This window comes from Nicotiana attenuata, unplaced genomic scaffold (genome assembly GCF_001879085.1).
Source record: "Nicotiana attenuata strain UT unplaced genomic scaffold, NIATTr2, whole genome shotgun sequence".
Classification (NCBI taxonomy): domain Eukaryota; kingdom Viridiplantae; phylum Streptophyta; class Magnoliopsida; order Solanales; family Solanaceae; genus Nicotiana; species Nicotiana attenuata.
The window spans coordinates 5,960-18,493 of NW_017675671.1; the positions used below are offsets into that span (position 1 = coordinate 5,960).

The window sequence follows — 12,534 nt, forward strand, 5'->3', positions numbered from 1 at the left end:
ATAGAGATATCGATTTCTGTAGGGACTTGGCTCCAGGCACCCAGCCCATTTCTTATGTCCACCATAGCCCCCGCCGGAGGCTGAAGAGTTGAAGGACCATTGCAGGAGTCTGTTAGTTTAAGGGTTATTCATTAGAACCCAGTTTTCGCCTTGGGTGCGGCCAGTGTTATTCGTCAAGAAGAAGGTGGTTCGATGCGAGATTGTATAGATTACCGGGCAATTGAACAAGACAGGTAAACAATTAAGAATAAGTACCCACTGCCGAGGATGATTTGATTTTGTTCGACCAGCTCAGGTGCCAGGGTATGTTCCAAGGATTGACTTGAGATCTGGCTAACCACCAGTTGAGGATTAGGCATCCGATGTCCCTAAGACAAGCTCTTCCGTACTCGTACGGCATTACGAGTTCTTGTTCATGTGTTTGGTTGAACCAATGCCCCAGCAGCATTGATGGAGTTGATGAACCGGAGTGTTCAGCCATTATTTGGACATGTTCTTGATAGTCTCTTATTGATGATATTTTTGGTGACTTCCCGCAGCCAGAGGAGCACGAGCAAGCCCTTAGAGTGCGTTCTTCAGACTCTGAGGGATTAGTCAGTTTATATGCCAAGTTCTCCAAGTGTGAGTTCTGGCTGAGTGCAAGTAAGGCATTTCTGGGTTCACGTTGTATCAGCTGAGGGGATTCAAGGTGGACCCGAAGAAGATAAGGCAGTAAAACAAGACTGGCCTGACCAGCCATCAGGCGACGGAGATTCTGGGAGTTTCTTGGGGTTAGGCAGGCTACTACCGTCGTTTGTGGAGGGGTTTTCATCTATTGCAGCCCCGATGACCAGGTTGACTCAGAAGGTGCCAGTTCAGAATGGTTGCGAGAGGTGTTGAGGCGAGCTTCAGCAACTCAAGACAGCCTGATACGGGCACCGATGTTGGTCTTGCCCATAGGATCCGGACCTTATATACCGTCTATTGTGATGCCTTCCCGTATTGGACTGTGCAGATTGATGCAGATGCAAAGTTATAGGCCTAGCTTCGAGGAAGTGTTGAAGATTTCATGAGAAAAACGACCCAGTGCATGATTTAGAGCTGGCGGCTGATTCCACGCCTTGAAGATTTGAAGGCACTTTTGTATGGCGTGACATTGGTGAGGGTTCACGACTAACAAGAGTCTTCAGTTACTTGTTCAAGCAGAAGGAGTGATTTGAGACAGAGGAGATGGTTGGTAGTTGTTGAAGGATTATGAATGTCACTATTTATATTCACCGGGGAAGGCAATGTGGTGGCCGACGCTGTGAGTAGGAAGTCGGCCAGCATGGCAGCTTGCTTAGTATTCCAGGTCAGTCACGAGGCCGCTTGCCTTGGATGTTTCAGGCTTTAGACAATCAGTTCATTGAGACTGATGTTTCTGAGCCAGGTCGTGTGTTAGCTTGCACGGTTTCCGTCTTCGTTATTGGAGCGTATCCCGTGAACGGCAGTTTGATGATCCCTATTTATGTGTCCTTAGAGAAAACGGTTGCAGCGAGGAGGTGCCAAGCAGGTTACCTTAGCGGATTGATGTGTTGAGATTGTAGTGGGGCGAGTTGCAGTGGCCACGTCGATCGATTCGAGAGTTGATTCTTAGCGGGGCCTCATAGCTCCATGGTACTATGGTTCACCCTGTGGCGCCTCGAAGATGTATCAGACTAGCGCAGCATTATTGGTGGCCGTAAGATGAAGCAAGGATATCGTGCATTTTGGCTCGTTGTTTGAAGTGTCAGGCAGTTAAGTACGGCATCAGAGCTTTGGTGGTTTACGTCAAAGGATTTGAGCTTCTCCGAGTGGGGAAATGGGAGGCGGGAATACTATGGACTTGTTACTGGACTCCGGTTGAACCCGGAAGAAGTTTGACTTTCTGATATGGTTATTGTGATAGGCTGATCCAAGTGCAGCTGCATTTCATTCCGTGGCAGTTCCTATTCTCTGAGGAGGTGCGCTGAGATCGTATATTCGGCTGAGATTGTTCGCCGTTCGATGGTGTTGCCCGTGTCTATCATTTCGGATTCGGGGTACGCAGTTTACCTCACGCTTCTGGAGAAGCGGGGTTCAGCGAGAGTGGCACAAGGGGTAGACTTGAGCATAGCATCTTCATCCCCAGACGGTGACGTCAGTCCGAGCCGGACTATTCAGATTCTTGTTTTATATCAGTGAGGACATGCTCCGAGCTTGTGTTAATTGATTTTGGAGGTTCTGGATCAGGTTCTTGCTTTTGGCGGGAGTTCGCTTACAAACAACAACTACCAGTCGAGCATCCAGATGCTCCTTATAGGCTTATATGGTAGGCGATGTTGCGTCTCCGTTTGGAATGGTTCGAGCCGGGAGGAGGCTCGGTTTGATAGGTACGGATTTGGTTCAGAGGCCTTTGGACAGAGGTCAAGATCATTCAGGAGAGGCTTCGTTCAGCCTCCGTCTAGGCAGAAAGTTTATGCCCGACCGTAAGGTTCGAAATGTACTTTCATGGTTGGTGAGCGGCGTTAATTTGCTCCGAGTGTCGCCTAGGAAGGCTGATTGAGATTTTGGAAGAAGGGCAAGCTTATAGCCCTAGTACATTGCCCGTTTGAATTCGTTGATGCGAGTGGGAGAAGGTGGCTTATAGACTTGTTTGATGGATCCGTCTCTGGTAGAGATGGTAGTTATTGATGTTCTTATTATGTCGTAGGTTTGATCCATAGTATGTGTGATATGTCTGTCGCATGTTGCCCGCGATATTTCTTTCCATGTTGATGTCGCATATTATAGCTTACTATATTTTATGTCAGATATTGGCGGTTACTTCGGAGTATCACGGCGTAGATAGTGATGGTGGTTATTTCTCTTATCTGATATGGTTAATATTGTGTTTTTTCGTATTCTTTGTTGCTTGATTCCAGTGTTTGGGATGTCAAGGAGACGTTTATATTTTAGTTCACTGATAGGTAATGAAGGCATAGAGTACTTCGGAAGGTTCGGTTGGTGATTTTACTTCGTCTTAGCTATCGTGATCTCTAGGTTTCAAGAGTATGATTGTCGACTTTATGGAATGTTTGAGTGGATGAACTGATTCTGCATATAAGGCTTATTTTTTTGCTCTTCTATGTCGTTTATAAAGAAACTGTTTTCTAAGTCTTGATGTTGTGTAGTTCTGACTGCGTTCTTTTTGTCAGTGTAGTCGGATTGGAGTGTGCTACGACTCTGCGTTTCTGTGATGTGAGAACTATTGAGGTTATCTGGTGACTTATATGTGTGTTTAATGTAAATATCCTTTCGGTTTATTTCGATCCTGTGAGATAATGTATGTGACGCTAAGTAGTTGTATACAGGGTGAATTATTACTATTGCCCGATATTGTATAGCTGATTCTACGAGCCTGGTTATTTTATGCCGAGTCTTGTTTGTGTTCATCGTCTGTGGATATTATGTTGGGATAGATTACTTTTCTGGATATTTATATTCGTCTGAAAGGTGAGATAATAGTTTTTTGAGTAGGATATCTTTATTGATTGTTCCTCTTTGATAGGTTTTTTTTCTTCATTTAGATCGTTACATTATTCATATAATTCCGACTTCAGGTACTTCTATGCTTTTGTCCGTTCATTGTGAAACGATTACGTATGTTCGGAGATGACGTGGATATTATTGCCTTCATATTTATAAGATTTTGTTATGTATCTGATTAAATGTGATGATTGTAAGCCGTTTTATATTACGACGTACGTGTTGTGTTTGTGTGATGAGTGATGGGGAGAAATTGTGGAACGAATCTATCACAGTCAAGGTTGTTTGTGCTATGGTTTCAGGGCACTATAAAATGTCTGTGTATAGCATACCTTGTTGTGAATTTTTCTTTTAATATCCTACTCCTCTGTACTTCTGAGGCGCTGGAAACCTCATTTGGGTTGCCTCAGGTTGTGTTGCGCAGTCCGGGGCGTAGCCGGAAAAGTTTAAAATATGGAATTTGTGAGAAAAATAATAAATTCTGATTTTTAATTGATTTAAGTTGCCTTGGATGGCTAGTCTTCTAATGTTGCGGTGTCAACGTTTTTATATTGGCATCGATGCTGAATCCTCAGGAAACTCGATGGATACTTTATCAGTGTATCAGGCGTATCAGACCTCAGGTAGCTATGTTGGGTATGGAAGTAGAATTCTTTGTTGAATTTTCCATAAGAAAATATACAACAGCAGTTGGTGGATATATGGATTGTTAGAGTCGTGTGTTACTCCTGTGTTGAATACTGTGCAATTTCATATTGGTCACTGATTAGGCCTCCTGTACAGTCCAGCTTAATCAAGATTTCTTTTGTTGTAATATTTATATGTTTATCTTTGATTATTATAATACTTGAGATAAGCTAATAGATATGAGATAAAGATCATGTTAATATGATATTGTGTTCTAGCATGATCTTGTGCATGTGTGTGCATGCTTTGTTCTGTAATCCGATTTGGTTACCGGTATTATACGGCCCGGCCACGAGTATTAAATATGAGTTTATCGCTCGATGAAATTTGCTGTGAAGAATTGGTTAAGATTGGGACGTCATTTTGACGTTGTTTTGAGCTGGAAGCAATAAACTTGATATTTTATGTAAATTGAAGGAAATCCGGGTCTTGAGGCCTAATTTGTGGATAGATGTTGTTTGGTGCGATTGATCGCACGGATGAGTCCGTAGGATGTTTTGAGCGTATGTGTATGTTCGGTTTGAGCCCCGAGCTCGGGTGAGTTTTGAGTAGGGTGCACCGGGATCTTAGGCTAGAAATATCAGTTGATTGGAAGGTTCAGGTGTGCAGGCCCACGCGGCCGCGGTCGTCTTGCGCGCGGTCCGCGTGGCTAGGTTCAGAGGGGCAGTAAAGTCTAGGACAACCAGCGCGGCCGCGCCACCAAATCAGTGCGGTCCGCGTGGGAGATTCAGAGAGCGGGGTCTTTGGGGTCCATCCACCAGCGCGGCCCGCACCAAATCAGTCGGTACGCGGCTGGGTTAGGTTCAGAGAGTATTTTCTTCCCTTCCTCGCGCGGGCCACGTGTGCATTTTTGTGGCGTCCGCCCAGTCTTCAGCACAGTATATAAAGTCGGATTTTCAGTCATTTTTCACTTTTTCAAAACCCAAAAACAGAAGAGGCGATTTTCCCAAAACGATTCCACTCCTCAAAAAGATGGTAAGTGTTTTCTAACTGATTTCTTTACTCCTTAAAACATCCTTAAACATAATTTCAAAACTTCAAAACAAAGATTTTTAACGGCGGAAATTGGGAATTTAGGAGAACCTAGGTTTTCTAAATTGGGGGTTTGTGGACCTCAATTCGGGGTCCGTATCCCGATTCCAAAATAACTTACATATTCGAGTTCATGGGTAGTGAGATCAATTTATGTGATTGATGTATGTGTCTTCTGTTACTTGCTTTTATTCGCTTGTATTGTACGGATAAGTACAGTGTGAGCATATTCTGGGTTATGATTCTGGAACAACTCTCGTTGGTTTTTGTTTAACGCTGCTTTTGAGGAATCCGAATATGTGTTGGGCGCGTCGGGGTTCGATTTTATGGCATTTTTGACCTTTGGGGTAAATGATGAAAAAGTTATAATTAGTCATTATGGGTTTGATTTGTTTAGCACATATTATATCCTGAAGTCCTTATTGCATAGATTGGGTCGAGTGGTGGACCGAATTCGAGAGGGAAAGTGGTTGTAGGATTGTATTGGCCGTGGAAGTTAGGTAAGTGTTTGGTTTAACCCTAATAAGGAATAGAGTGATAGGAGTCGAGTCTTGTTTGCTAATTGCTAAATGATCGAGTACGGTGTATAGGCATGGTGACGAGTCCCTATACATTGGGGTCTAGCATGACCGTGAGTCCTTATATGTGAGTTGTTTGGATATTGTTATGCCTTCCATGTCATTGATGGCTTCTATACGTGGTAAACATATTGGGAATGATATTGTGATTGTAGAACTTCGTGGAGCGTTGGCTCGGTATGAAATACAAATGGTGAGAGCATGTGAAATGAGAAATGCCTTAGAGCTTGACACGAGTGCTAAGGAGAGTTAGGATATAAAAATGAGAGAAAAAGAGAAATAACGATTTACTCTTGCATGGTTGTCATTGGTTGTTTGTGTACCCTTGTTGGGATTTCTTTCCAAATACTTGTTTACTCCCTTGCCCTTTATTTGTGACTGTTGCTTGGGCAAGGTTGAGAGGTATACATTATGGATTGGGTTGCACGCCGCAACAATGTTATATGTGGATCGGGTTGCACGCCGCAACAGTTATAATTGTGGATCGGGTTGCACGCCGCAACAATGTTATATGTGGATCGGGTTGCACGCCGCAACAGTTATAATTGTGGATCGGGTTGCACGCCGCAACAGTTATTGATGCAAATGTGATTAGTGTCGGTATTAGTTTCTTGTTCGCTTTAAATTGTAAGTTGCACCTAGATTGATTACTTCGGATTTACTGTTACTGTTGTTATCTCCCCACAACATGTTTCCCCCTCCCATATTTCTAGTTGTTTGGTATCTTGTTTCCGTTGTATATTTATAACCCCACAGGTTTATGTGGTGTCCAGTCTAGCCTCGTCACTACTTCGCCGGGGTTAGGCTAGACACTTACCAGCACATGGGGTCGGTTGTGCTGATGCTACACTCTGTGCATTTTTGCACAGGTCCAAGTATTGAGCAGCAGCTGCAGCATTAGCACGGGGGCGCACCTTCAGTCCAGAGAGACCCGAGGTAGCTTGCAGGCGTCCGCAGGCCCGGCGTCTCTTCTTTATGCTCTCTTTTAGACTGTTGCCTCCTTGTCTCGAGGCAGACAGCTCCTATGTTTCTTTCAGACCTTTGTATTTAGTATATTCTTAGTGGTTCGTGAGTGATGTGACACCAAATCTTGGGTAGAGGCTTTTATTAACTGTTCCGCGTTTGATTCAGATTAGTAAATCAGACTTCCGCTATTATTCTTAGTAAATTTCATGTTCTATATTGATGTTATAAATTGTTAAATTAATTATTTAGTGATAAAAAGGTAAATAAGTTGGCTTGCCTAGCTACCACGAGTAGGCGCCATCACGATCCCGATGGTGGGAAATCCGGGTCGTGACAAGGTTCCTTCAATGAAACCTAGCTTGTTCTTCACCAAAAGTGCCATCCACATCGATCTGCTCCTTAAAGCATAATTTTCAGGTCCGGTAAGCTTGATATCGTGCAATGCAACTCCAGGTGTGTCTGTAGATGCTAAAAATAAAGGATGATTGTGATCAATTTGAAGACTCGTTGTTTCTCCCATGGCCGATCAAATTGAAGCTTCTAACGGTGTTCGATGTTCAGATCTTACGGATTTACATCAACCCGCTCTGATACCATGATAGAATCTAGGCTTGCATGAACAATTAAACCCTAGTATCTAGAGAATTCAAAGAATGAAGAAGGGATGAAGAATAAAAGAAATTGATTTCTGATTTTTTGTTATCATCTGTACATTCCAAATACAGTATTTAACTATCTTCGAACAACTTAACTAATCTCACATGTAAGTCACATATGTGAGTGTGCATTGTCTAAAATGCCCTTCTTACATCCTATCTTTTAACTCTCAATAAAAGTTCGAGATCATGTTAAATTGAATCCAATCAGTTCTTAGGGTGAATTTGGTACGAAGGAAAATATTTTTAAATTTTTCTTTGATTGGCTTAAATGTTTTTTCTATCAAAAGAAGGGAAAATATTTTCCAAAACTCTTTTTCAACCTTCTCTCAACCATATTCCCCATCCCCACCTACCCCCACCACCGCACCCCCACCCACCCCATCCATCCCATCCCCAAACCACCCCTACCCCTACCCCCACCACACCTCACCCATCACCCACCCTAAATATAAATATTATTAAGAGTACTTTTATTTTCGTGTTGTAAATAGAGTTTTTTTTTTCATTTCAACAAAATGAGCATATTATTTTCATGATGTAGAAAAAGTATTTTCTTTCATTTTAACAAAACGAGTATTTTCTTTTCATGATGTAGAAAAAATATTTTCTTTCATTTCAACAAATTAAGTATTTTTTTCCCTAAAATAGAGGAAGTATTTTTTTCGAATAAAACGAGTACTTTCTTTTCATGATGTAGAAAAAGTATTTTCTTTTATTTCAAAAAAAACGAATACTTTCTTTTCATGTTGTAAAAATGGTACTTTCTTTTTCAACAAAAAAAAATTATTTTCTTTTGGTCGAGCTCAAATTTCAATATCGTTCTTGTATGAAAAAATAAAGTAGCACGTTAATTCCTTTAAGTTTGTGTGAATAAATTCTTCAAGAAAATAGAATCCGTGGGAGTGCGTGAAACATGAGGATTTTGGGGAAGATGAGTTGAGGAGAGTAGCATAAAAAATTATTTTCCTAAAAATATTTTAGACTCTCTAACCAAACACTAGAAAATATTTTTCGGAAAAAATTTTTCCCTCACCAACATCCAAACAATAGAAAAATAAATGATAAAACCATTCATTTTCGAAAAAAATATTTTCCATGAAAAATAATTTCCCTTCCCACCAAACACACCCTTAATGTTGATTCATTTACTATATTCATCGAAATGAGATGTTACATTCCTTTGAACTTTATCAAAACAAATTCTTTACAAGAAGAGAGAAAAAACCTTAAAAATAGTTAGAAATTTTTTAATTTCATTATTTCCAAGTATAGCTCAATCACTGAATGGCTGATTTGAAGTACTGGTAACCTTCCTTACAATACAAATTTTCAAAAAGAAGCATAGCCGTTAATAGTTTTTTTCTTTTGTTTAAATACACTATCTTGAATCTTAATTGAAGTATAATGCATCTAAGATCTTTGCTTAGATTTTCTTCTTCATTAGCAAAATATTCACAAAATCTTTGTACCTTGTGGTGGCGAATTTTCCTCTCTTTCCAATATAAAATAAATATTTGAAAAGAAAATGACTTCCTCACGTTGTGCAGCTTGCAAGCAATTAAGAAGAAGATGCCCTTCCAATTGTATATTTTTGCCATATTTTCCTCCAAATAATCCTCAAAGATTTTCTTATGTTCATAGAATCTATGGTGCTAGCAATGTTGGAAAGATGCTCCAGGAATATATATATATATATATATATATATATATATATATATATATATATATATATATATATATGTATATATATATATATTACTCCTACAAGAATCTAGTTTATTTTCTTGCTTCAAATATGTTTAAATATATTTGTACACACATGATATTATCTGGTTACTCTTTTAAAAAAGAAGATCTTTATCCCTAGCTCCTTCAAATGATAACAACAACAGAACAACAACAAACCCAGTTTGATCCCAACAGGTGGGGTCTGGGGAGGGTAGTCCGTACGCAGACCTTACCCCTACCTAGTGCAGGTAGTGAGGTTGTTTCCAATAGACCCTCGGCTCAGGAAGGACAAGAAGAAGAAGTGGAAAGTAAGGAAGGAAGAGAAAAGAAAAAGGGGGGGGGGGAGGGGGGGAANNACTCCGTCCATGAAATTTCCTTTCCGTCTTGTATCTAATGTTGCTAATCACGCTTAAAAATATGGAAGGTGATTTTTGCATGTGATTCTTTGAGAGAAAGAACCCTATTATTTGGTTTTTCAATTTTTGTTGGCTAGTTTTGGTAAGTCTATGACTAATGGCTAGAGGTTGGTAAGTTGAGATTTATTTGGGACATTTGTGTAAGTTTCCCTGTTTTAAAAGGCAGAAGCGTGAAGTGGGGTGTTTTTCTTAATACGGAGCGAGGCGAAAGCCTCGAGACACGGAGCGTAATTAATCCCCACGGATATTTAGTTTTTAAAATTTTTGAATTAATAATATAGCATTATAACACAGTAAAAATACAAACGATACATTAAAAGTACAAAAAAACTAAAAAGATTAAAGAAACTCATATAAAATAAAATATTTAGCATATTCTAAAAGTATAAAGAATACAATATTGTTAAAGTTACTATAAAATATAAATTAACTATAACCTCTTAACTTTCAAACAATTAAAAATTATAATTTCCTAAAAAATATTATCAAACTGCATATTTTACCTCTTTAAAAGTAAATACTCAATAAATTTTATTAACACTGTAATTTAAATATTACTCCTTCATCAGTACAACAACAACAACAACAAACTCAGTTTGATCCCAACAGGTGGGGTCTGGGGAGGATAGGCTGTACGCAGACCTTACCCCTACCTAATGCAGGTAGAGAGGCTGTTTCCAATAGACCCTCGGCTCACGAAGGACAAAAAGAAGAAGAGGAAAGCAAGGAAGGAAGAGAGAAGGAAGAGAAAAGAGTAGGGGTGAGATAAAAGATAAGTAGTACCAAATAATAGGAGCAGGCAATACAATACCTGAGGAAACACAACCACATAACGTAATAGAAATCTAAGAATATGAAGGGACATGCATGCTACTAAGACTATCGGTGAACAACTATAAACTACCTACTAACCTTTTACCTTAATCCTCGACCTCCATACCCTCCTATCAAGGGTCATGTCCTCAGTGAGCTGAAGCAGCGTCATGTCTTGTCTAATCCTCTCCCCAGTACTTCTTAGGCCTACCTCGACCTCTTCTCAAACTCTCCATAGCCAACCTCTCACACCTCGTGACAGGAGCATCAATGCTTCTTCTCTTAAGTACCATTAAGTAACACCGAATTAATAACTATAAAAAGAAGTACCATTTAACTTATTACTCCTCATTATTTATTCATCTTTCAAAAGTTTGAGTACTACTTTCATACTTCTTTAAAAGAATCAATTACAAAAAGTGGTGGCTGAACTATAAATATGTAAATTATATGTCAAAGATTATAGTTTTTAAATATGTAAATTATATGTCAAAGAATGTCATAGAAAATAATTTATTCTTCTGTGTAAAATTTCAGCAAGTACAAGAGCATCAACGAGAAGATGTAGCAGACTCATTGTACATAGAGGCATATTGCAGAATTAAGGATCCAGTTTATGGTTGTGTTGGTATCGTTACACTTTTACATGATGAAATCTACCATGTACAATGTCAATTGGCTAAAGTACAAGCTGAAATTGACTTGCTCAAAGCACAAGCACAAGTTCAAGGAGAGTTACAGCAACAAGTACTCTAATTTTTAGACCAAAATGGAGTTTCTAATTGATCACTTTCATCATAAATTTGATTCTTCAATCCATTTGTTTTACTAAATAAATTTGAATTATAAGTTTTTTTCCTTCCTTTTTTCGAAATATATAAAGAAGGTTCTTTGACGAGTACGAATCGGAGTTTTGAATTTCAAAAGATTGTGATTGAATTTTGTTAATAAAATTAGCTAATTACCATTTAGATATGTAAATGCTGATAGAATTTTCGAACTTTCAACTTCTAGGCGAGTTACAATTCCTTTCTCTTTAAGACATAATTTGCCCCTAAACAAATTTAGTGTGCAACTAGAAAACACCACATCATAATAATTCAGTTAGTTAAAATGAAGTTTGAACTCTTGAAATCTATGGAAATTCGGACGTTCTAAACTTAAAAGAAGTACAAAAAAATAAATCAAAATAGTATCAAAGGAAGTGTGTTTAGAATAAAAGGAGTGTGAGTGCAACTTCCCGTCAAAAAGTAAAAGAAAAAAGGAGTCAAATTACTTAAAGAAAGACTATCGGTCAACACAAGTCAAAAAGTTAGTGTGTGACAACAGACAGATGAATTTCTAAAGTGCTTACCTTTATTTTCATCTTATTTATGTTTATTTGTCTTTCTTTCCTTGTTCGAAGAAAGTTCATATTTTATGTTATATCAGATGAAATCAGAGTCTGGGTAGTTGGACAAAAAAAATATCACATAACTTAATAAAATATTTGTTTGTTTTATCAAATTCCGTATTACTAATAGGTGCTAGATAATGCGAGAATCTGTATATTATTTTATATAGAATGACATGTGAAATAAAAATCTATGCATATTATGCAATACATGACTAATAAAAATAACCAATTAAGACAAAAAGCTCTTAAAGTAAATCCTAGGTTATTAACATTATTATAACCATTTGTTATGCATTCATATATTATGATTTGCAGACACACATAAATAGTTTCTCGTTTGAAATTCGTGTTTTTCTACCTATTATTATGTTGTAGTCTTTAAATGAATTGCTTCTATCGTTATTATTGACCGGTAGTAGTGACAAAATGGTTAAAAGAAAATAATTATCAACCCATATTATCTATTAAAAAATAGATTAATTAATGAACTTTTTAAAAAGAAAGAATTACAAGGAAATATACTTTACACCATAACAAAAAATGGCCCATGTTTGTAAGTTTTAACCGACCTGCCTATATCATACATATTTTGAAAACACTAGCTCTTGCAAATTTAAATTTGTGTTCTTACAACCATTACTTCTAGAAGTTATGGAGTTAAATTTGTATTCTCACAACCAATACTTTTAATCTCTCTATTTTTATCACATCTTTTACATATGCTTCAAGGGGTCGTCCGCCATTACTGCTATTTT

The 12,534-nt window shown here is 38.4% G+C and overlaps 1 protein-coding gene across 1 annotated transcript; it reads left to right on the forward strand.

Moving 5' to 3' along the window:
- The first annotated feature begins 8,951 nt into the window (after window positions 1-8,951).
- LOC109220321 (LOB domain-containing protein 24-like) lies at window positions 8,952-11,139 on the forward strand. Its single transcript, XM_019384782.1, has 2 exons — window positions 8,952-9,099; window positions 10,916-11,139. The coding sequence occupies exons 1-2, from the start codon at window positions 8,952-8,954 to the stop codon at window positions 11,137-11,139; spliced, it is 372 nt and encodes a 123-aa protein (XP_019240327.1).
- Window positions 11,140-12,534: the final 1,395 nt, after the last annotated feature.

What these genes read in the sequence shown, in the direction of transcription:
- LOC109220321 (XM_019384782.1), top strand. Translation starts at nt 8,952, where the DNA reads ATGACTTCCTCACGTTGTGCAGCTTGCAAGCAATTAAGAAGAAGATGC. An exon ending in TAGCAATGTTGGAAAGATGC is followed by an intron (nt 9,100 to 10,915) that starts TCCAGGAATATA and finishes TCTGTGTAAAAT; the next exon opens with TTCAGCAAGTACAAGAGCAT.